This window comes from Cyprinodon tularosa, unplaced genomic scaffold (genome assembly GCF_016077235.1).
Source record: "Cyprinodon tularosa strain WSP-4 unplaced genomic scaffold, ASM1607723v1 ctg486, whole genome shotgun sequence".
In the NCBI taxonomy this organism is placed as follows: Eukaryota; Metazoa; Chordata; class Actinopteri; order Cyprinodontiformes; family Cyprinodontidae; genus Cyprinodon; species Cyprinodon tularosa.
The window spans coordinates 755,001-780,000 of record NW_024039214.1 but is presented as its reverse complement, the minus strand read 5'-3'; the positions used below and the strand labels follow the sequence as shown (position 1 = coordinate 780,000).

Sequence of the window (25,000 nt, the reverse complement as noted above, 5' to 3'; positions counted from 1 at the left end):
ACATGTAAACCGGTGACACACTGAGAGCGGTGGGACGCTGGCAGCTCGTCCCTGGCCCCTCGCCCACCAGCCTGTTACCTCCTGAATAACTCTGAGGGCTGATCATAGAGCCGGCGCTCATAGAGCCGGCGCTCAGGAGCAGGACAGGCTGGGATGAGGACGTCTCAGATCCAGGCATCCTCAGGTCAGTGATCAGCTTTACCTCCGACAACTGATCACATTATCCTTTTCTGGGACTTTTAAGGACATGTTTGGCTCTTTTGGATTTTATTCTGATAGGAAAACATGAGGTTTGCTGCCGTCTATGTTGGTTTTCTGTGGAAAAGATGGATCTAGTTTGCAGAAAAGCCTTCGCTCTACCAGCTTTTCTATTTTACCTTCATCTAAAGCTCAGCCGGCTTTGATGTTAAGTTTTTTAAAGGAGTAATGTAATAAAAATGCTTATGATGCTAAGATTTCCAAGTCGGTTAATTTGAATCAACAAGTTTTACAGATTTTGGTGTATTTGTCAGAAATAAATGGATCTAATAGGATATTTGTAGCCTGTGAGGGTTTATTTTCCCCTCGCTGCACCTGTTCAACATGTGCTGCCGCTCCGTGTCTCTTCTTCCTGCTTTGAGACCAGCGAGTCGTTGCCAATGCAAAGTGACTCGGGACGCAGCTGAGGAGCAGTGAGTAATGCTTTATGAGGCTGTTGCATAACTTAGCTCAGTGGGAAGGACACGGCTGCTTTTATTCCCATTCATCCTTTTTTATCCGTCGCTCCTCCTCCGTCTTCTTCTGCCACAGGAATTTAGATAAAATCATCAGATCTGAAGAAAATAAAAACATAAGGACAATTTTAAGCTATACAAACAAAATCAAACATTTTCAGGTAATAAGCTTTAGAAGAGAAGTAAATAAAAATGCTGGAGTCCGTTTGGATGTTTCCAAAAATCAGATTTTTAAAGATCTTTAAAAGATTTATGTAATAACGTAAACAAAATGGAAAATAATGATTTTTTCCCCCACTCCCTATACATCTATATCTGACTTTGAGTGTTTTAGTTCTGGATTTGTGTTAATTATTTTATTCCTTTCTTCATTACGACAGAGCTATTTCATTTTTTTAGTTACTAATTGAAAACCACAGAGGAAGACGTGTTCAGACACCTTCAAATGTTCTCTGACGTTGCTCAGGGGAAGAACAGGTGAAAACAAGGAAATGTTATTAAGGTGTTTATCAAGGTGGTTTTATAGATCCTGGTAACGGAAAAAAATCTCAATGTTTTTAACGGATCTGGATTGTTTTCCTGAGTTTTATCTCCTTAGAGGTGGATTTGGGTCAAAGTCTCTCTTATCTTGACAGTCTGATTTAGAAGTTTAGATATTTGCAGAGGTGTCAAGTAACAAAGTACAAATACTTCATTACTGTACTTAAGTACACTTTTTAGGTATCTCTACTTTACTCCATTACTTATTTTTCTTCCTGCTTCTGACTTCTACTCATTAAATTTTCCCACCAGTATCTGTACTTTCTATTCATTACATTTTTAAAACAAACGTTACTCGTTACTCTTGGCTTCGGTTTAATGTTTCTAAATCTTTATTTCCCGTCATGTGCTCCATCCAATGCAGATCATTGGCTCCACCCACATCTAGTGAAAACTAGTGTGATTGGATGAGTCATAGAACTCAAACACTCATTGATTAGCTAAAGGAAATCATCAGAAGCAAGCAGGTGTTATTCAAACTGCTAACGTGAATTGTCTATGCCATGCTACAATGTGGGATTCAGAAAAAGATGCTGAAATGTCTGAAAGGTCGGACACAGGCGAGAGCGTATCAGAGATGGAGACCAACAAGACCTCCCTCATCCTTGGTCCTATCTCAGAGAACTTTTAGAATTACCTGAAAAATTGAGCTTTCAGTTCATATAGCAGCATCTGGCTGTTTTTTGTTTAAGGGTTACTTTATACTTTTATATTTTAAGTAGTTTTTGGAGAACATACTTTTTCACTTTTACTTGAGTAAAGAGGTCAAGTTGATACTTCAACTTTTACCAGAGTGTTTTTAAACTGAAGTATCTATACTTCTACTTAAGTAACAAATGTTTGAATTTTTGACACCGCTGGATATTTGTTCCTCATAATCTCTGATTAGTTCATAGGATACTGCAAAAAAGATCTAGAAATAAGTCAACAATTTTTAAATTAAGTGTATTATTTACCATAAATTTGAGTAGATAATGAGATGATTTTCCAATGTAATGAGTATTTCTACTCTTAAAATAAGATAATTACATAATATGCTCTTGAAATAAGACAATTCGATTGTGTTTTTCTTATTTTAAATGTAAATTGTCTTGTTCCATTGGTAAATGTCTCTTTTAACTCCTCAATCCAAGAACAAAGGCACTTATTTTTAAGAAAAAATAACTAATGGAGATTTTAATTTATTCCCATGGAAGATTTGGATCCTGGGATTGCACTGGAAAAAATCTAAATTTAGATAAGTAATTTTTAGAAAAAGAAAAAACAATTGAATTGTCTTATTTCAAGTGCAGTTTATCTAATTATCTTATTTTAAGAGTAAAAATCTTATTCCATTGACAAACTATCTCGTTTACCTACTCAAATTAAGGGTAAATATACTTAATTTTAGACATTTTTACTTATTTCTTGATTGTTTTACAGTTTGCAGGTGTTTCAGCATTTATAATTAGCTGACTAACTCAGTCTGCATCTGATTGGCTCCTTGCCCCTCATGATGACTCCCCCTGTAACAGAAAACAGAACCACTGATTGGATTTGGCTTTAAAAATGGATCTATTTGGTTGAACTTGATCTATCTGGGATGGATTCACCTGATTGGCTGAGGATGGAAGAAAACAGTCTGATTTGACCAATTAGAAGTATTTCCTGTTCTATCTGAGATGTTCTGATCCAGCTGCTGAACTTTTAGGCACTTTAAAAACATTATTTATTATATGTATTTTTTTTTATCTAATGACATGTGTTAAGGGCTGCCAAGCGGAGCAGTGGTTAGCACTGCTGCCTTGCAGCAAGATACCGGGTTCCGGGTTTGATTCCCAGCCCAGGGTCTTTCTGCGTGGAGTGTGCATGTTCTCCCTGAGCATGCGTGGGTTCTCTCTGGGTACTCCGGTTTTGTGTCATCCCAGCATACCTGTAGTCAAAACCTGTTTATCCTTTTAGTTTTGTATGGAAAATACACTTTAAACTACCTCAACGGGCGTCTTTCCCTTTAGTCATGTACAAAAAACAATTAAATTACTCACATTCTGGTGTTTTTTTGAAGCGTATGGCGATCTGACTGGTTTTTTTGTGCATGACTAAAGTGATACACGCCCATTGAGGTAGTTTAAAGTGTATTTTTCGTACAAAAGTAAAGAGATACATATAAATCTGACGTCTAGTGCGTGCATATTGACTATGAGTATGCTGGTCTGATGGGGTATGCTGATCCGACAGAACACCGGCTTCCTCCCACAGTCCAAAAACATGACTGTTATGTTAATTGGCTTCTCTAAATTCTCCTTAGGTTAAGTTAGTTAAGTTAGGGAGCTGAGAGAGAGGTATGTCTTGCAAGAAAAAAGGTTCAAATTTATTAAACGTCTTCAGAAGGGGAGATAGAGCTCTGACTGAGGCAACTTCGCTACATACTTAAAATCACACACTCCCCCCAGGGGAACCAACCCACCCCCGGCATAAAGAACTTTCTCACACTTAAATAACAACTTCAGTTCATCAGGGCCATTCCCTGTGAGGTGAATATATCTTTCACTGGTCAGATGGATCTCCTAATAACAGCAGTCCTCCTCTTCATGCCATGAAGTTGCTCAAAGGTTTGGAGCCTGTGAGGCTAAGAACAGACAGACCTCAACATTTTTTAGTCCGCATCATGAATGGTTGTTTGTCCTGTTTTGCCCTGTGATGGAGTGGCGACCTGTCCAGGGAGGACCCCGCCTCTCGCTTGTAGACAGCTGGATATAGGCACCAGCACCCCTCCTGAGCCCAGCAGGGATAAAGCGTGATGGATGGATGGATGGAGAAATGTTTAAACTCAAGATTAGGCCTCTGAACCAGGAAGAGTTAAGGTCATAGTTTTTCTACTCTAACTCTCTAGATTGTGGATGATTAGTGTCGTTGTTGGAGCCTGTTTAGTTCTCTTTCTTATTTAACTGAATCCTAACCAGACAGTTGGAAACTGGCTCAGTTCTGCATCCAGCTGAGGGATCAGGATGATCTCACTCCATCAGCAGCAGGTCTCCACCACCGCTCAGGCCCTGGTCACGACTGACATTCCCCACGCTCGCACCGCTCACGTTGTGAGCTGTCAGCGAAATCTGTTCTGTGACACATTGACGGGCGAGTTTTTCACGTTTACTAGAAGGTTACGTTCCTCACTGAAGGCGAACAAAAGATCATCAGATTTGCAGTCATTGTTTTCTTGGCTGCTATGGTGAAAAAATTTATCAGAAGATTTTCTGTTTTCTGACTTCATGTTTGATTAGATTATTTACACTTGCATGTTTTATTACATTAAAAGTCCATGTTTTCTTAACTTAGACCTATGTTTAATTAGGGGTTTATTTCAAAATGCACTTTGAAGTTAAAAACTGCATCTTTCCATGCATGATGGTGCATAAAATAAATTTTTTTTTAGCAGCAGGTCTGTAAAAAACTAGCAGGATGAGCTGAAAAAATGAGAAACTATGCCTGTCTATCAGTCAGCAGTTCTGTGTTTTAAGGTTAGGCTGGGGCTGCAACAGGTTTGCAGTCATTTGGCAGCAACGTTACTGTAGACGTTTCCTTGGATTCAGTTTTTTGTTTTGTTTTCATTCCGGTTTTTCTTTCAAGCTAAAAGTCAAGTGAGGAACCTGAGTTGTGTAATGACTTTGCAAAGCTGAGAGAATTCTAATGAGATCTTTGGACCCAAAGGCATTTGAAAAACTGTCATCATGTGTCAACATGATGACGGCCTCTGTTATACCAAGAGTGATGGTTTGAGTTGTTTTCTCCTGAGTTTAGTTGCTAGGAGATCGAAGTTCCTGGTGAAAGGTGGTGAATAAAGTAAAAAGGAAAAGGGGAAAATATTGGTTGACAATATTATATCAATTTTTTTAAGTAATTAAATTCTATTCGGTTTATTTCTATGGCTCCAATTCACATCATGTCATCTCAGGTCACTTTCCAGTTCACCAGATCATCCAGTCAGATTGATTCAAAGTTTTCTATCTAAGGAAAACCAGCTGATTGCATCGACTCATTGGCTCTTCAGCAATCCCTCACACTAAGCATGCTTGTAGCGACAGTGGAGAGGAAAAACTCCCTTTGAACAGGAAGAAACCTCCAGCAGAACCAGGCTCAGTGTGAGCGGCCATCTGGTGAGGCCCACTGGGGTTCAAGGAGACAGAAGCAGACATAGAAAAAGAAGCATAGATACTTTATTATATAAATATTAGTAATATAACTTATATTTTGTCTTTCTACTCTCTGATGTCTTCATCAAATAATAACATCAGAAACCATGCTGATATCAGTCAAAAAACCAATATCGTAATCTGATCGAAACACTCTGCTTCTGATGAAAGTTCATGTAACCCGTCGGTTAATGGTCAGTTCCTCTCATACCTGTTATGCTGACTATTGTTCGTTGTTTAAGTTGCATCACTTGATCAAGCCTTTTCTAACATTTAAAGGCATAAAAGCGAGTATGATTGAGGCTGACATCACGATTCTCAGGGTTGGATAATCCATCCACCATCCTATGCATTTCCAGTAACTTGAGCTTCTTAAATCTCCTGTAGAAACTTTCATTTGTAAATCAGGTATTTCAATCTTATTATTTTCTTTATTGGAAATAATTTTTATTCAGTTCATAGTTTCTTAATTGCAGGTCAAAAAACATTCAACAATGCAAATAGGATCAAAACATAAAAATTTATGCACTAAAAATATTTCAATTGGGCTTCATAGTTTAATAGGAGAGATTTCCTTGACTGTTTGTTTCCTTTAGTCTCATTTAGATTTTTTTAAACCAATCTTTTTTAGAGTTAGACTTGGAAATGTTTTCCATCATTGTTCAACTTGGAAACAAACTCAACATTTGACAGAAAATTATGATTTTCTGTCTCACCTAATGTTGGAAGCACTTCTTAGTTAAATTCATTGAGATTTACAGGATATCAGCTTAAATTAAGTGATTATTTTATGAAAGATCGTTTAGGCCTGGTTCTGCTGAAGGTTTCTTCCTGTTAAAAGGGAGTTTTTCCTCTCCACTGTCACTACAAGTATGAGTCGATGCAATCAGCTGGTTTTCCTTAGATAGAAAACTTTGAATCAATCTGACTGGATGATCTGGTGAACTGGAAAGTGACCTGAGATGACATGATGTGAATTGGAGCTATAGAAATAAACTGAATAGAATTGAATTGAAAAAGGTTGCTTATCAATAAAAAAAAAGAACTGAATACATAGAGGGAAAAGATGTGTTTGCTCATATCTTACCAAACGTATCGCATTGAGACGTCTAAAGACGTTTCCTGATCTGTTTGTAACCATCCTGTGCTGTGATTAAAGCAGCTTCTGCATTGCATGGATCTACGTTAAAAACCTTCAATTTCTGCTTGTTCCTCGTTTTTTGACTTTTAGATCCCCGTCATTGTTTCTCCTCCAGAGAAATACTATGTTAGAGTAACTTACCCCATTTATGAGGTCACTCAGACGCCTATGCTCTGATTGGCTGAAATGATCCAATGGGAGGAGAAAGAACCATTGGATCTGAGATCTAACCAGCAGTCATTGAGTTTGCTCCCAAAGCAGGGAGTAGTACTGCTGAAAATAGCTGCATGGTTTCATTCATGTTTAATTCAGACGGAGCTGGAAAAACTCTGCTTTCTGATTTATTCACGGCGGAAAGAGCAGAGCAGTTCATCATGAGTCAGAGGTTATGCCTTCTGTTCGCTGAGAGGAAGCTTAAACCCATAAATCAGGTTGGATAAATCTTCAGAGTTTACACTGAGAGAAAGAAAGGAAGTAAAACGACTCCCTGTCAGAATGATGATGGGGATGTTTCTGCCTGAGCTGCTTGGATGCAGAAAGAATCAGGTTTTCCGTTCATTCCCGACAGTAAAATATTTTTTCTCTCAGACAGGATTCACTGAAGTATGGAGGAAACTTTTCCCTGCAGCGATGGTCGACATTTCAGCTCTGAGACGATCTTGTTTTCTTCTGCAGTAACTGAGTTCCCTCCATTAAAGAGTAAAATCAAACATAGTGATCAATGCCCCGGGTCCATGCTAACCACTTTAGTATTTTATACATTTAAGAACTGGATGATGCTTTTACTGAAAGATGTTGCAAATTGCCGATTTGATTGAGATGCAAACCTTCAAACTTTAGAATAAATTTTTATCCATCTCCAACCACCTAAATATGGATTTAAACATGTGGCAGCCATATTGGATATGAGGTCAGGGTTGATCAGACTTTAAAAGTGTTGTGGAGGATTTTTTTTAAAGATTTAAAAGTTTATTTCAATTCAGTTTATTTCTATAGCACCAATTAACAACACAAGTCATCTCAAGGCTTGTTTTTATCTAAGTGAAACCAGCTGATTGCATCGACTCATTGACTCTTCAGCAATCCCTCACACTAAGCATGCTTGTAGCGACAGTGGAGAGGAAAAACTCCCTTTAAACAGGAAGAAACCTCCAGCAGAACCAGGCTCAGTGTGAGCGGCCATCTGCTGAGGCCCACTGGGGTTCAAGGAGACAGAAGCAGACATAGAAAAAGAAGCATAGATACAAAAGGCAACTGTCAACCAGCTCCACAGGCGGCCCCGTCCAGGAAACACACAGCCAGGCAGACGAGCTCCGAGCCAGCTCCCATGTCAGAGTATGAAGAGAGCACATCCAGTTAGTCACAGTCAGAGAAACAGGACTGCACTGGAAAACAGGCCAAGCTCCAACATCTAGAAACAAAGGTGTTGATGGCAGCAGAGGGCAGAACGTTAGAGATTGAACTAACAGATTCTGCAGAGTGGGAGAATAGAGATAGATTGAAGCAGAATGATGAAAAAGGGGTCCCTATGTCCTCCAGCAGTCTAAGCCTATAGCAGCAGAACTATAGAGATAGCTCAGTGAAAGATCGTCCTCTGTCCCTTTAAATGTCAGAGATCTCCCCTCTTAGAAGAAGCTTCAGTCGTTTCTTTTTTCCAACCTAGAATATGATCATAGCTTCTGAAGTCGTACCATTTGGATCTTTAATCATCATCATAGACTGAATATGAGAAACAGGAGAGTTTCTGCTATCATGACCTGATCTGACCTGCCTCTGACTGGGTCAGGGTTCAGGTGATGCAAAGCATCTAAATCAGACCTGACTATGTAGTAAATAACAAATATTTCTAAAAAAGTGATTGAAAAAAAGGGACTTAATCAATATCAAATATTTCTGAAATATGTTTTTTGTTTTTTTTTCAGGTTCTTTCTTTTCTATATGTGGTCTTTATTACATTTTTTGCTTGCTTTCTTAGAATCATAACATCTAAATTTGAACATTTACAAAGAAGCAAGACATTAAACTGAGTTAGAAAGGAAAACAAACGTTAAAAATTATCAAAAATCAAATCTAAAAATGCTAATATCAGTAAATATGTGTAATGATTATTAGACAGCTGGTCAGAAGTGTCACTTAAAATGTAGAGGTGAGGAAATACAGTCAGAAATGAGTGAACACCCGAATAAAAACATCAAAAATAATGCCTAAAAACGAAATAAGAAAGCAAATATGACCAGAAATACAATAAAACCAAATGAATGCACGCATATTTAAATCTAATGAACAGAAAACTTAAATTAGGGATGAAAATAAGGCATAGAAATGATGCGGTTTGTTAAAAAAGTGAAAACAGAAGCTTTGACTTGAGGTTTCTGTTAGAAGAGCCCAGATACTGAGCTTCTCCTCCAGCCTGACGCTTGGGATCACATGGCCGCTCTTTGTCCTCAGGCTGAAGTCGCTCTTAGAGTGCAGGCATGTAAACAAATGAGGGTCCTCACAACGTGAGCAGGAAAAGGCAAAACACACTCTGACGGGAACCCTGATTGGATCTCACACTGTTGCTATGGGATCTACAGCCCCGCCTCTGATTGGCCCGGCTCCAGACTCGGATTAGTCGCTCTCCTGTCATTCAGCATCCCTCTGTCGTCATGACAACAGACAGGAAGCAGGAGGAGATTGTTATTGTTGCAGCTGCCGGTCTGTGCAGCAGAAGAAGAAATTCCTGACGTTTTATTTTTTATTTTTAGTTCAGAGGATGATCCGACTGCAAACACAGGAGTGCATCCTTATCTGCAGAGAGAAATAGCTCCATGCCTCCAAACTCACACACTATCACAGTCATGCTGCGGGTCACTGGGCTGCGACCTGCTAATCTGGGACAAGATGATTATTAAAATGACAAAAAGCGGATCAAAGCGTTCAGTTGGCGTGCAGCATGATGTCCGTGTTTCTCTCTACATCTGTCCTCAGTCGTCTCAGCGCCGTGCTGCTATTTTCATTCAGCAGCCCTGCCTCCCTTCTCATGGCGGCTGCATTTGATGCAAATCAAACAGCAAAATATTCGTATTTCAGAGGAATCTCGCAGTTTTGACTCCCAGATGTTTTTCTATGCAACCTTCCCTGCAGAAAACAGTTTTTCCTCTCTGTCAGACAGCGAGCCTCCCAGAGGAGCAAACATTACTCTATGTTTAAGGAGGGGACCACACTTTACATAATGCATTATTACTTAATATTACTCATAAATTGAATTTAATACCTTTAGTTTTGCCATATCTTTTTGCTTCTTCATGTTTCAGAGGATTTAATTGAAACATTTATCTTATTCTATTTTTATGTGTTGATGTATTTTAGCCTTCAGCTCTTATCTTATGTTCCTTAACTGTGATTCCTGTACAACACTTTGGTCACTTTGGTTTTAAATGTGCTTTATAAATAAAGTTTGAGTTGAGTTGAATATTCTGAGTTTTTTAAGGTTAGGAGGTATTTATTTTGTGCGGATAAATCTGTTGCTCAGAGGTTCTGCCCAGATTAAGATAATCAACAGCGTAGGAAGTCTGTCTCTTGTGCTACGTTCACAGCAGACGCGCTTCGAGCAGCAAAAAACTTCTGCTGCTTCATTTCTGATGCTTGTCTACATGAAGGTCAGACATCCATTAATGTGTGTTTAGATGCATCTGATGCTTCTGCTGCTCCTGTGTTCAATAAACTGTTTCAGAGGAGTGATCATAGCGCTCTGCATCAGCAGTGCTGTGTCTGACTCCCTGCCAGCTCCCAGATCAGCTTCTCTGATTGGTTGATGTGGCGCGTCCAGCAGATAAAGTAAAATTTTTCCATCTCCACCATCTGCTGCTTGTGAAATTTTGAACATGTGAGCAAAGTTTCCAGGGAAAAACATTCCAAAAACAGGGCGAACATGTCATTTTTTTAATAAAGGGCGTATAATGTACGCCCGTACACATTGCTATCTGAAAGCCTGTAGGAGGTAGATTCTGCTCTCCCTCCTTAAACAGCATTCACTCTGCAGGCTGCTGGGATGCAGCAAAGCCAGAGATGATTTGATTTTATCTAAATCTACATGTTTCAAATGAGGAGAGTGCGCATCAGCCACTTTCCAGTGAAAATGAATCCCATTCACCATGGAAGGAGAAGTTTAGACCAGGCCATGTGCAGAAAAGCTTTGAAAGGTGATGTTTGGGTGAAATAGAGCTGAAACCGCGTCAGACCTGTCAGACCGGTTCCCGTCTCTCTCTGCAGGTCAGAACCTAAACCCCAACCACCCTCTAAAAATGGACAGGGAGGGGGGTAGCTCGCAGCGGGGGAAAGAGGAATAATGAGACTTTCATGTTTGCTGAACAAACAGGTGGAAAAAAAAGAACAATTTGTAACATGAATCCAGAAGGAAGCAGATGGAGGAATATCAGAGGGAAGCTGTTATATAAGCATGACCTCTGACCCAGAAACCTGGAAACTTTGGGAGAGAGATGGTGACGGCAGGAGATGAGGTGAAGGGTGGAGACCTGGACATGGCAGGAAGGTAGGAAAAGACAGGAGGACAGCAGGACTATGGAGGATTAACGCAAACAACGGACTTGATAGTTCAAATAAAGCTTCATTTCAGAATTAAAGCCCAATACGATGTAAATAATCTTATTGATAAAATGACTTTTTTTGGTTTCTTTCTCCCGTTTTCTTCCACACATGAAGACGGGTTATCCCACCTGAGCTCTAGGCGCCTGCAGCTCTCCCAGAGCTTCCTCTCCTAAAACTGTGTGTGATTCTACCTGATATTAAATCTATTTGCTTCCTTCTTTCCATTAAGTTTACAGTAACATGAATCTTTATAGTTTCCTCCTGATTAAAACGTTTCTTCTCCTTCGTGACTCTGCAGGTGAAGCCGCTCACCTAAGCACCACTCCATAACCTCCCTTCTTCCTCACCTCCCGCCCTCTTCCTCCTCCTGTTCTGGTTGCCGCCCGTTGCCATGACGACCACCCCGGAGACGATGCTGCTGCCTCCGGACCAGGGGCTGAGCCCCGAGCGGCTGGACGCCTGTGAGGGCGCTGACGGGCGCTACACGGTGGTCCCCTCCGTGGTCTGCTCCATGTGCTGCCTCTTTGGCATCATCTACTGTTTCTTTGGTGAGTGAAGAAGAGGATGGAGGCGATGAAGGTCGGAACCCCGGGTTTGATTTCCTCTCACCTCGATTCCTGGCGTGTCATTTCAGGCTACCGCTGCTTCAAGGCGGTGATGTTCCTGACGGGCCTGATGTTCGGCTCCGTGGTCATCTTCATGCTCTGCTACAAGGAGCGCGTGCTGGACACCCAGCTGAGCGTGGAGGCCTCTGTTGGCATCGGGCTGGGCATCGGGACGCTCTGCGGCCTGGTCACCATGCTGGTTCGCAGCGTGGGCCTCTTCATGGTGGGCCTGCTGCTGGGCCTGCTGGTGGGCGTGGCCACGCTGGTGGGCATGGTGGAGCTTTCTGAGAACCCGTCGCGCTCCGTCTGGGTGCCCCTGGGCGTCCTGCTTGGGCTGGGCATGCTGTTCGCCGTGCTGACGCTGCAGTGGCAGCGCCTCTTCACCACCATGTCCACGGCCGTGTTTGGTGCTGCCGTCATCACTGTGGCGTTGGACTACTTTGTGGAGCTCTTTGCGCTCATGTTTTACATTTATGAGCGGATTAAGGTGGAGCCGGGGAAGCCGGTGTGCTGGATGACGTGGTTGGTGCTCGGAGTGTGGCCCTCCCTCACCCTGCTGGGGGTCATAGTGCAGTGGAAGGTGACTGCTGAGGGATACTCCCACACCAAAGGTGAGATCATCAGAAATGTTCAGTGGCTTCCTGCAATTAAAACCTCCTTCACAATGAGAATTATTCAAAGTAAATCCGTCGTAAATTCCTGCTTTAAATCATGATGAAACATCAGACAAATAAGAAAGTTGTTTTCCGAATGAATGTATGTCCCCTCGGTAACCGTCCGATTTCCTTCCCAGTAATCATAAGCCGGCAGCAGAGGAGGATGCAGGTGATGCGGATTCGTCAGCGAGACGACCGCTACCGCAACAAGAAGAAGAAAAAGCAGCAACAAGGCTCCTCCCACCCTAACCAGGCCAAGCAGCTTAATGCAGAGCCCGCCTACCGCCGCAAGCCCAACCCCATCCGCCGCTACGACACCGACGTCCTGTCGCCGGTAGCCACCATTAGAGACGTTGCCTTTTTTAGTCAACTTAACTTAAAAATGTGAAAATTCGGCATCTCTAAAGCTGTTTTTTTGTTGTTTTTTGTGCAGAGTTACATCCAGAGTTTCCGGGACCGGCAGGTTCAGGCGCAGCCCTTCCCGGGCCGACTGGTGGGAGGCTCTCACGCTGTGGTGGAGATGGGCTACGACTGCAGCTCCACGACGCCGCTCACCGGGGCAGCAGGTCCTCCTCTACGAGCCTGACCAATCCTCCACCTCCCAGAGGTTTGATCAGGGAGGCAGCTGACTCTACAATCACTAAACTAACCACTGGATTGGAAATGCAACCACCTTAGTTTTAGCCACTTACCTAACAAGAAGAATTCCCATGCACACATTACATCCTTACTGGTTCATTAACCTCAGCTGGCTGTGGTCACTATGGTACATATGATGAATTAACCGCATCTTTTTTGAGACAAAATGCACAAAAAAATATATATAAACACTGAAAACAAACGTACTTTGCATCTAAAACCCTGAAGAATGACCTGAAGGAGCCGACTGAACCGATTCTCTGAGATTTCTGGTAGTTTCAATGCAAAACCAGCTCAGGTTCTAACATAAGACCAACCTAAACCCAACTCTGCTTCATTGTTCTGTCTTTCTACCGACGCTGGAGGAGCAACCAGCTTCTCAACCTCTTTATTTCATCAGTTAAAGGACAGCTAAACACAACTGGAAACACTTTCTGTGCCATCTGGAACACAACAACCCTCTTTAAAACCAGAAGAGACATCTTTTCTTTACTTTTATGTCGGGGGAACCCTTTGTCACCCTTGGTGCTGGACAGTAATCTTCTACAAGTGTCAAACTGCTCTCAGAAAACCGGGGAATCTCTTTAAATGGGTGCCTCGCCTCCTGGGACTGCAGGGTTCAGCCAGCAGGAGGTTCTCAATGGGAGGTTCCCCTTCAATGTTTTGTTGAACGGAGACGGTAGCCATGGCTACGCCAAACAGGGTTTAAGTAGCTTTGCTGTCTTCATGATGACTGCAGAGAGAAACTAGAGAGTTTTATTTACACTGGCACCTCCAGCGCATGTGGAAAATATAGGTCCTTGTTTTTCTACTTGAAATATTTAGAAACTGAAATGGTCTGAATAGAAATATATCAACAATGACCCACATTTTTGTTTGGCTCCATAACTGATTGTTCTAGTTGACGTTTTTGAGGCTTGTTTCCACTGTTGGACCAGAACCAGTGTTAGAGTTACTCCCCAGAAACACACTAATAAGTAATATGATAATGCTATTAAAACATCTCTTCCAGTAAACGCTGAATTTTGACCTTTGATGATTTATAAACACTGGTTTTCATCAGTTAGCATTTCAGTTCCTTGCCTTTTATAACAAGGGAGACACGCAGGAAATACAATAACATTTTCCATAAGGATTTATAAACACCAGCTTGAGATTTTAAAGGGGCTGACAGTGTTTATAAATTCAGCCATAGATTGTGATTACAGCCTAAACGGTACAATGAAAAATCACATTAAGATCAGTGAGAAATGTTTGATTTTTTCTATTTCAGAAAAGTTTTTTAGTTTGCATTTATTGGTAATAATGATTTCCATTTACGTGTCTTTATGCGGATTAGCTTTTAATGCAGGCTGCTACTGTTAGCCAAGATAGCCAACCAGGAAAGTCAATGAGCGACTCAAAAAGGTAGATTTTTATAAAATGAAGAATAATTTTATTCTGAAAAAATGTGATTGACAGATGACCGTTGATATATGATTGGCCGAATTTAGGTGTTCAGGCTGACGTATAACTAACTGGCCTGCAGAAGATAAAGAAAAAAACAAAACAGATTTTAAGACAGGATTAAAAAAAAAAAATAGAAATTTTCTAACTTTTGGAACAATATGTTTTGATAAAGAGTATGTTTATTTACACGTTTAAGCCTGAATGATTTAAAATTTAAATATGACTTCCCTACGACTTTAAGAAGGAACTATAACAGTTACCATAGCGACTATAGCGACTCCCCTTCGCAGAGACATAGGCCAGTATCGGGTATTACAGGCTAACAAAGAACCCAAACAACTCCCCATTAACCTGTTCTTTAGGTTCAATTCGGATGGGAAGCGAAACATCTTCAAACTTGGAAAACAAAGTTTAGTGCAAACAAAGTCAAAGCATAAGTTGACCTTTTAAAAATAACGTAAAAGTAGCTGTTTGTATAAAAAACTGCTTCTTGATTTTAAACCCAGATGGAGGTGCCAGTGTAAATGAACTGAACCGGACTAGCAGCCATCTAAACTTGTACTTAGACCAATTCTTCGATCATGTGCATCGGTTTTTCTTAATTCAGGACGATGTAACATCTTTCTCTGTAGTAAAAAAAATGTGAATATTTTTAAACGTCTTGACCTTTTTTTTTTAAAGGAAAAAGCAAAACAATCAACTGTACAGGGAGAGGTGAATGGCTGCTATGTTCTTATTTGTCTGTGAGAAGCTGAAATGCATGAAGCGGATTCCTGGGTCACACGCCGCGATCCGCGCTGCTCCATGTAAAATCTGTACATAAAACATAGCACTTACTTTTTTTAATGTTTTAAGTTGGATCAATACATGCTTTTTTTTCCAGTGGGATGTATTTATTTGATGTTTTTATTTATTTTCTGAGATGTTTTAGCAGGGTTTTATTTAATCTCTGTCGGCCGGCGACATCATGCTTTTTTAAAAACAGCTATGATCATTAAAGCATGTGCTCCTATTGGCCAGTATGCCGTTGCTGTGTTGGACTGATCTTTCTGAAGACCATCAAACATTCATAATAATTGATGAAACATGGTTGATTATACCTGCATTTTGTTTCCCAAAAAAGCAACTTTTAAAGACTCATATACAGACGTAAGCTTCTATAACATAAGAAAAAGCAAAAAAAAAAGTGTTTAGATTTAAGAAAATTAAATTTTTTCTTTGCAGAGTTCAAATCTGAAATGTTAAATGTAATTTACATAAAAGTTAATTTTAAAGGATGTTTTAATTTTATTATAGAGTATCAAGATCTTATTTTTTTTTTCCAATATGGAGGACCAATGGTATCAAAATTCAGAACATAAATATGTCCTCAAAAATACACTTTCACAAGAAATTTTATATATCTAAATTTATCCGATTATTTTCAATTAATTGATTTAATTTGTTGTTAATTAAATATATTTAACTAACTGTAAAATTAAACATACATATTTGGATAATTAGTTTTATTTCATTGATCTTTTTAAGTAGATCAGTTTGCTTTTCCCTTTAAGCCAAGGAAAGTGGGCGGGGCTAATACTGCTCAATGTAAATTAATTAATTTGTTGTTAACCAATCAGAGATTAGGTTTCAGGTTATAAATCTGTTTTACTGTTGAGATTATTTCACAATAGCACAGAAAAGATATATATATATATATATATATATATATATATATATATATATATATATATATATATATATATATATTAAAAAAAAATCCTAAACATAGAAATAAATCAAATTTTAATGAATAATTTAGACATTTAATACGAAAATTGTCAAATGAAAATTTTGATTTTTTTTCAAAGATATATTCATACATTAATAGATTATTTGATCTAATAAAGAAAATACAGTTTCATTAAAACATATTTAACGAGCTGAATTGTGGCTCTTCTGGTGCTCCGTAATTTGCTATCATTAGTTGCCCGTTTAATTGGACTGAACTTTGTTTTAAGAGTTTTTGCTGAATAAAACTTATTCTTAACTAGACCGATTACAAGACCCCCAGTCTCACTGAAATGTTTAATCTGATAAAAAGCATATATAAAAACAGTATTAAGTAATAGTATAGAAGAAAAGCTGTTCCATGCATACTTTCTAAACTCATTCAGTTTATTCTTAAACTCATCTCCATCTTCTCCTTCAATCACTTAAACCTTTCTGCATAATATTTCTGCAGAGATACCATCTGCATGACTTCAGGCTCACATTAGTTAAACTTTCTGACATGCTAATTAAAAATCGATCCCATAATGAAAGGCAAAGACTGCTGAATGCGTAGAAAGTGTGAGGTTTCCGTAACGTAGCATAAGTTGCAGAGCAGCAGCAGCAGCGACTCATTCAACAGGTCATCTATCAATCTGCTGCAAACATGGGTGAGCAAAGTTAAGTCATTTTCTTTATGATGAAATCAGGCTGTGTGAAGAGTCTTTTTTTTTTTGCGTTGTTTAATTTTATTTGCACATCTTTGTTTCAGTAATTTCAGGCTGCTGTGGAGCGTCTTCTTGTCTTTTCGTCCTCTTCAGGTCCTCACATGATGTCCTGCTGTTGCTGCGTCGACTCACTGACCACCTGAGGACAGAAAGACAAGCTGAGCTAAATATTCCTTTCCTTCACTATCTGTCTCCATCCATCCATCAGCCAGGAGGAGCTGCTCCTTGCAGCCTGTTGGCCAACCTCTGAGGAACTCCTTTATAAAACATGCAGATGGTGCGATCTGAGGGGCCCGGTTGGGGGCCGATGATTTAGACCTCTATTATTACTAATTCTTTTCATCCACCTTCCCTTTCCTTAATGCTGTATTACATGACTTATTTACCTACTCAAATTAAGGGTAAATACACTTATTTTAAGCCATTTTCATTTCTAGATCGTTTGTCCAGTCCCCAGCAGCTAAGCTTCTCTGTTCACACCGGAAAAACGATCTAGATATAAGTAAACATTTCTTAAATTACAGGTGCTGGTCATAAAATTAGAATATCATGAAAAAGTAGATTGATTTCAGTAATTCCATTTAAAAAGTGAAACTTGTATATTATATTCATACATTACATACAAACTCATATATTTCAGATGTTTATTTTGTTTAATTTTGATGATTACAAATGACAACAAATGAAAATCTCAAATTCATCATATCAGAAAATTAGAATATTACTGAAGACCAATAAAAACAATGGATTTATAGAAATGTTGGCCAACTGAAAAGTATGAACATGAAAAGTATGAGCATGTACAGCACTCAGTATTTAGTTGGGCCTCCTTTGGCCTGTATTACTGCAGCAATGCGGCGTGGCATGGAGTCGATCAGTCTGTGGCACTGCTCAGGTGTTATGATAGCCCAGGTTGCTCTAATAGTGGCTTTTAGCTCTTCTGAATTGTTGGGTCTGGTGTATTGCATCTTCTTCTTCACAATACCCCATAGATTTTCTATGGGGTTAAGGTCAGGAGAGTTTGCTGGCCAATTAAGAACAGGGATACCATGGTCCTTCAACCAGGTACTGGTAGCTTTGGCACTGTGTGCAGGTGCCAAGTCCTGTTGGAAAATTAAATCTGCATCTCCAAAAAGTTGGTCAGCTGCAGGAAGCATGAAGTGCTCTAAAACTTCCTGGTATGTGGCTGCGTTGACCCTGGACCTCAGAAAACACAATGGACCAACACCAGCAGATGACATGGCACCCCAAACCATCACTGACTGTGGAAACTTTACACTGGACTTCAAGCAACGTGGATGAAGTGCCTCTCTTCTTTTCCTCCAGACTCTGGGACCTTGATTTCCAAAGGAAATGCAAAATTTACTTTCATCAGAGAACATGACTTTGGACCACTCACCAGCAGTCCAGTCCTGTTTCTCTTTAGCCCAGGCAAGACGCTTCTGACGCTGTCTGTGGTTCAAGAGTGGCTTGACACAAGGAATGCGACAGCAGAAACCCATGTCTTTCATACGTCTGTGTGTGGTGGTTCTTGAAGCACTCACTCCAGCTGCAGTCCACTCTTTGTGAATCTCCCCCACATTTTTGAATGGGTTTTGTTTCACAATCCTCTCCAGGGTGCGGTTATCTCTCTTGCTTGTACACTTTTTTCGACCACATCTTTTCCTTTCCTTCGCCTCTCTATTAATGTGCTTGGACACTGAGCTCTGTGAACAGCCAGCCTCTTTAGCGATGACCTTTTGTGTCTTGCCCTCCTTGTGCAAGGTGTCGATGGTCGTCTTTTGGACAACTGTCAAGTCAGCAGTCTTCCCCATGATTGTGTAGCCTATAGAACTAGACTGAAAGACCATTTAAAGGCTTTTGCAGGTGGTTTGAGTTAATTAGCTGATTAGAGTGTGGCACCAGGGGCCATCAATTTTGAACCTTTTCACAATATTCTAATTTTCTGATATGATGAATTTGAGATTTTCATTTGTTGTCATTTGTAATCATCAAAATTAAACAAAATAAACATCTGAAATATATGAGTTTGTATGTAATGTATGAATATAATATACAAGTTTTACTTTTTAAATGGAATTACTGAAATCAATCTACTTTTTCATGATATTCTAATTTTATGACCATCACCTGTAAGTGTATTTACCCTTAATTTGAGCAGGTAAATGAGATAGTTTGCCAATGGAATGAGTGTTTTTACCCTTAAAATAAAATAATTAGATAAAATGCACTAGAAATAAGACGCCATTGTGTTTTTTTTTTTATTTTAAATGAAAATTGTCTTGTTCCGTTAGTAAAGTGACTCTTTTACCTCCTCAATCCAAGAATAAATGCACTTGTTATAGGAAAAAAATGACTTCTAGATTTCAATTTCTTTTCCTTGTTTTACTCCTTTTCATTCTTATAAAACTTTCCATCATGACCAAGCAAAGTAACAGGAAAGTGTTTCTCCAATTTCTGATGTTTGGACAGTGACAGACAGGAAGTGAGGTCTGCAGAGTTCAAAGAACGCAGTGGAAAAAATCAAATAAGCTTAATTAGGCCCAAGCAGCCTATTGTATCTGTACTGTTTCTTCTTATTATTATTCTTTTCTAACTTTGAACGCATTTTAAGGGGACTTCGCATATTCAAAAACTCAGGAAAATGTGGCAGTAAATTGTTCCCATGCGTGAAATAGCCTGTCTATAATGGAATCCAAAATGGCCGCCCCCGAATTACTCCACAGCGCCCCCTAACGTTAGTTGGGGGAAACTGTAAATCACGGAGATTTGAAAATTGGCACACTGGTAGATCTCCTCAAGTCATGAAAAAAAGTCTCTTGGAGGTATGCCCTAAAACCCACAGGAAGTCGGCCATTTTGGGTCAAAATGCGATTTTTGGCCATTTTTCATTCAAGTAAATAAGCTTAATTCAAGACATTTTTACTTATTTCTAGGTCTTTTTTCCAATGTAATGCTATAATGGAAAAAATCGAAATCGAGATTTTTTTCTTAAAATAACTGCTTTTTTTCTTGAATTGAGGAGATAAGAGACATTTTGCCAATAAGACAAGACAACAATATTTAAAATAAGAAAAAAACAATTGCATTGTCTTGTTTCAAGTGTATATTTAAAATTATCTTATTTTAAGAGTAAAAATACTCATTCCATTGGCAAACTATCCCACTTACCTCTTGAAATTAATGGTAAATACACTTCATTTAAGAAATGTGTACTTATTTCTAGATCGTTTTTCCAGTGTAATGCTGTTTTGCACCTAGTGGATGCTAACAAAGCTACATTCTGGTTCCAGAATCAGGAGACACTGAGAAACACTGCATGAGACATAGTTGTTTAGTTAGAGGCTTTGACTGAGCTGGTTTGGACACAGCACAGAGCAGGGAATACAAAACAGATTTAAAATAGCCTCTGTGGAAAAAAAAAAGAAAGATGTTGCAGCAATATTATGCACAACAAGAATGGACTCAGTAACATTCCTCTGTTTTAATGCAGTGAGAAGCTGCTCACATCAGTGATCCAGCTGCTATGCTGAAGGTATGCTTAATGAGTGATGTAAAAGAAACAGACCAAACCCTGCTGCAGACTTTATGCACAATGCTAAGAAACAAGACCTGTGCTGTAATCCTCAGGAGGATTTCTAGATTACAGAAAAGGATGTCAAAGGGAAGGAAAATATCAATGGTAATAGAAAGATGCATTATTGGAAAATGTCTTCAGATATAATTTATTCTCCCGAGCTTATGATAGAATGATTAGAAAACAAGGAAACTGTGTCAGAAGGAACAGAACATCTAACGTTCCCGCTTGTCCCAACATGTCTGGGGCGTCATTCTCCCCGGAAGCTAAGAGGTGCAACGTGCTTCCCATCAGGTGGGACAGGAATGTCTCTCATGCTTGTTGCTACACGTGCTGGGCCGTTTGTCCCAGAGGGAAATATCGTGTGAGGAGGTGATTTAAAACGCTGACAAAAACAAAAAAACAAGATCTCTGTGTTCCACTGATAACTGAAATATTTCCCTTTGATCAGAATCGGAGGGAAAGAATATAAGTTTAGGCTTGTAGAGCAGAATTAACTGAAAATCAACAGGAAGAAGAGATTTAAGTTGAGATCTGGGCTTTGACTAGACCCAGGGCTTTCTCCTGTCACTTCCCTGCCAGTCAGATGCTACCCTCTGTTACACTGTAAAATTTACACTGCAAAAGTTGAAATCTTCCTTTTTTTTCTTGCAATAAGTGCATTTTCTCTTGAATTGAGGAGGGAAGTGAGACACTTTACCAATGAAACAAGACAATTGACATTTAAAATAAGAAAAAACAATTGCACTGTCTTATTTCAGGTGGATATTATCTAATTATTTTTATTTTAAGAGTAAAAAAACTAATAAGGGTAAGAACTAACCAGGAAATAAATTCTTATTAAAAATAGAACGTTACTCCCAAATGTTTCCTCTAGTTCCTGCTTAACTCAAAAACGATCCAGAAATAAATAAAGATTTCTCTAAATTGAGTGTATTTACCCTTAAATGTTAATACAATGATTTGCCAATGGAATTAGTATTTTCTACTTTAAAGTAAGATAAGATAAAATAAGATGAAATGCACTCTAAATAAGACAATGCGACCAATTTTTTTAATTTATTTTAAATGTCATAAATGACTTATTTAGATTGCTTTTTTTGCAGTGTTTACACTGGAAAAAAATGAAATCTAGATCAGTAATTTTTGCAGGTTATCAAAGTATCTCATTTTCAAAATATAAATCCTCATTTCATAGGCAAATCATCTTATTTATCTAATCAAATTAAGGGTCAATACACTTAATTTAAGACATTTTTACTTATTTCTAGATTGTTTTTCCAGTGTATGCATTCATCCACAGTTACACTAGAAAAGCTATCAAGAAATAAGTAAAAATGTAATTAATTTGAGTGTATTTACACTTTACTACATTTAGGTAATTGAGATAGTTTGCCAATGCCACAGCAACTGATAACAGCTAAAGCTGTTGAAGTTTAATGTAAAACGTCTCCTTATTGCCTTTGATGGGGAAAAATGTCTGTTATTAGAGGAAATGTTTTACCTCTCCATCTCGGGTCTCAATGGTCTTGATCAGGACTGTTTTCTTTGAGTGCATCTCAGAGGAGCGCTGCTGGTGTTCTGGGTTTGTCTCTGATCCAACAAAACAGAACATGTCAGCAAATCATAACCATTTTTTACCTTCTTTAACAAACTGGCTGTATAAAATTGTCTAGTGAATAGAAGGCATCCTCTGGTGGTGCTTTCAGGGTCTCGCAGAAGAGTCCGTACCTCTGAAAGTCAGAGTGGAGTAGCTTTGCATCGGCAGGGCGATCCTGGAAGAAGGAACAGGAGTCAGAACGGCGGCGATCCTTAAAGAGGGAGGAAAAGTCTGCATTGCTAGAACATTACCTGCTCTCCTCCCCTTCCAGCAGCTTCCTGTAGGTGGCGATCTCCACATCCAGGGCCATCTTTACGTTGAGAAGGTCCTGGTACTCCCGGAGGTGGCGTGCCATCTCGTCCTTCATGTTGGCAATCTCAGCCTCCAGCCTCGCTATGGTGTCCTGGAAGTTTCCGGCTTCGCGTCCATGGCGGTCCTCCATGTCTCTCATCTGCCTCATCAGGGACTCATTCTGGATTTTGAAGAGACAGCAGCCATATTGGGGTCACAGCCTGATTCCTCTAACTTTTGAGGTACTGTATTAACCTAGAGGTCACTGCCTTTGAACTTGTACGTTTATTTTCTTGATCTTATAGAAAAATACGGCAAGATTTTGTGAAATACTGAAGCCATTAAGCCCGGCTGGCCCAGTACTGATGCCTGTTCCATGTTTATTTATAGAATTTGCCAAAACACAGTCACATGGTGTTTCATCCTTACTCCTTTCAAATGGGGCTTTAAAATCTTTAAAACTTGTTTCAAAATAATTTTTTTCACAAGTAGTTTTATAGCTGTGTAAACAAATCAAATGAGGTTTAAAATTCCACCTGACATGTGTGACTCTGCAGGAGTAATGCAGCAGCAGGTATTCATCTTTAGCCCCGCCCCCTAATGGCCACCATCATTGGAAACTAGAGGCTCAGACCTTTCCAAGAAGGGGTCAGAGGTCATTGTGTGACCATTTCAGGCGATGGAACCGGCATGCTTTACATAAGCTTGATCTGTTATTCTTATTTTCTATTAAGATTAGTGATATTATTGGTAAATTTCAATGAACTAATGGCTAAATCTTAGGAGCAAAGGCTTTGTCTTATGCAGAAGGTCTCTAATAATGTAAATCAGTATATTTTTCTGAGCAGATTCCATTTTATAAGTTGAAAAATGCACTTTTGGCATTATGCAAAAATCACATTTCCAGCTAGCATCCTTGCCCTCTAAAACTTTTGTGGAACCAACATGATTCAACGTATTCAGTCCAAATTTGCTTTACATATAGTTAAGATGTGGATCTATAAAGTCTGAGTTCATCCAGAGTTTCAAATAGGGGTTCATGGTGTTTTGCAGTGTTTATTATGCGAAAAAAGTCGGCAAGGCTAAATTTGGGGGCTTTAGGGGTTAATAGAACTTGAACGTACCATCCAGGATTACACGCTACTTGGCAGCATTCTGTGGGAGAACGCCTTCATTTCCAAGGAGGTGATTGAGGGGTATTTAATGCCTTCCTGGGAGGGTAAACTGTCATAGTCCTGGCGCTGATGGTTGGGTTTTTTTAATCTGTTTTAGACTATACTCGGGCTTTGGGTTGTCTCTCACAGACACTGTTGACTGAGGCAAGATCCCCTGCACCCTCTGCAATAAACTTGTTTCAAAACATCATGTTTGTCTGCTGAATATTGACTCCAAGGTTCTGCGGTCGTTGCATAAAATTTGAGGAAGGTAACCAGCATGTTGCAGGAAGATAACCAGCATGTTGCAGGAAGATAACCAGCATGTTGCAGGAAGGTAACCAGCATGTTGCAGGAAGATAACCAGCATGTTGCAGGAAGGTAACCAGCATGTTGCAGGAAGATAACCAGCATGTTGCAGGAAGGTAACCAGCATGTTACAGGAAGGTAACCAGCATGTTACAGGAAGGTAACCAGTATGTCGCAGGAAGATAACCAGCATGTTGCAGGAAGGTAACCAGCATGTTACAGGAAGGTAACCAGCATGTTGCAGGAAGGTAACCAGCATGTTGCAGGAAGGTAACCAGTATGTTGCAGGAAGTTAACCAGCATGTTGCAGGAAGGTAACCAGCATGTTGCAGGAAGGTAACCAGTATGTTGCAGGAAGTTAACCAGCATGTTGCAGGAAGGTAACCAGCGTGTTGCAGGAAGGTAACCAGCATGTTGCAGGAAGATAACCAGCATGTTGCAGGAAGGTAACCAGCATGTTGCAGGAAGGTAACCAGCATGTTACAGGAAGGTAACCAGCATGTTGCAGGAAGGTAACCAGCATGTTGCAGGAAGGTAACCAGCATGTTACAGGAATGTAACCAGCATGTTGCAGGAAGGTAACCAGCATGTTACAGGAAGGTAACCAGCATGTTACAGGAAGGTAACCAGCATGTTGCAGGAAGGTAACCAGTATGTTGCAGGAAGGTAACCAGCATGTTGCAGGAAGGTAACCAGCATGTTGCAGGAAGGTAACCAGCATGTTGCAGGAAGGTAACCAGTATGTTGCAGAAAGGTAACCAGCATGTTACAGGAAGGTAACCAGTATTTTACAGGAAGGTAACCAGCATGTTGCAGGAAGGTAACCATCATGTTACAGGAAGGTAACCAGCATGTTGCAGGAAGGTAACCAGCATGTGACAGGAAGGTAACCAGCATGTTACAGCAAGGTAACCAGCATGTTACATGAAGGTAACCAGCATGTTACAGGAAGGTAACCAGCATGTTACAGCAAGGTAACCAGCATGTTACATGAAGTTAACCAGCATGTTACAGGAAGGTAACCAGTATGTCGCAGGAAGATAACCAGCATGTTGCAGGAAGGTAACCGGCATGTTACAGGAAGGTAACC

At 39.7% G+C, this 25,000-nt stretch overlaps 2 protein-coding genes across 3 annotated transcripts in view; one reads left to right on the top strand and one right to left on the bottom strand.

Moving 5' to 3' along the window:
* tmem198b (transmembrane protein 198b) overlaps positions 1 to 15,524 on the top strand; it is a 29,142-nt gene extending 13,618 nt beyond the window's left edge. The window contains exons 1-5 of one of the 2 annotated variants that reach the window (XM_038302298.1): positions 1 to 184; positions 11,452 to 11,701; positions 11,788 to 12,369; positions 12,552 to 12,748; positions 12,848 to 15,524. The exon at positions 1 to 184 is cut by the window's left edge and continues 7 nt beyond it. In XM_038302298.1, the coding sequence (XP_038158226.1) occupies positions 11,545 to 11,701; positions 11,788 to 12,369; positions 12,552 to 12,748; positions 12,848 to 13,000 (1,089 nt within the window). In that variant the 5' untranslated portion in view covers positions 1 to 184; positions 11,452 to 11,544 and the 3' untranslated portion in view covers positions 13,001 to 15,524. The remainder of the gene's footprint in view (positions 185 to 11,451; positions 11,702 to 11,787; positions 12,370 to 12,551; positions 12,749 to 12,847) is intronic. The other variant, XM_038302297.1, reaches the window with a different exon arrangement.
* A 1,464-nt stretch (positions 15,525 to 16,988) lies between these two features.
* Positions 16,989 to 25,000, bottom strand: part of desmb (desmin b) — a 21,877-nt gene continuing 13,865 nt past the window's right edge. The window contains exons 6-9 of the mRNA XM_038302323.1: positions 22,408 to 22,628; positions 22,288 to 22,331; positions 22,061 to 22,149; positions 16,989 to 17,118 (exon numbers count right to left, since the gene is read on the bottom strand). Coding sequence (XP_038158251.1) covers positions 17,077 to 17,118; positions 22,061 to 22,149; positions 22,288 to 22,331; positions 22,408 to 22,628 — 396 coding nt within the window. The 3' untranslated portion in view covers positions 16,989 to 17,076. The remainder of the gene's footprint in view (positions 17,119 to 22,060; positions 22,150 to 22,287; positions 22,332 to 22,407; positions 22,629 to 25,000) is intronic.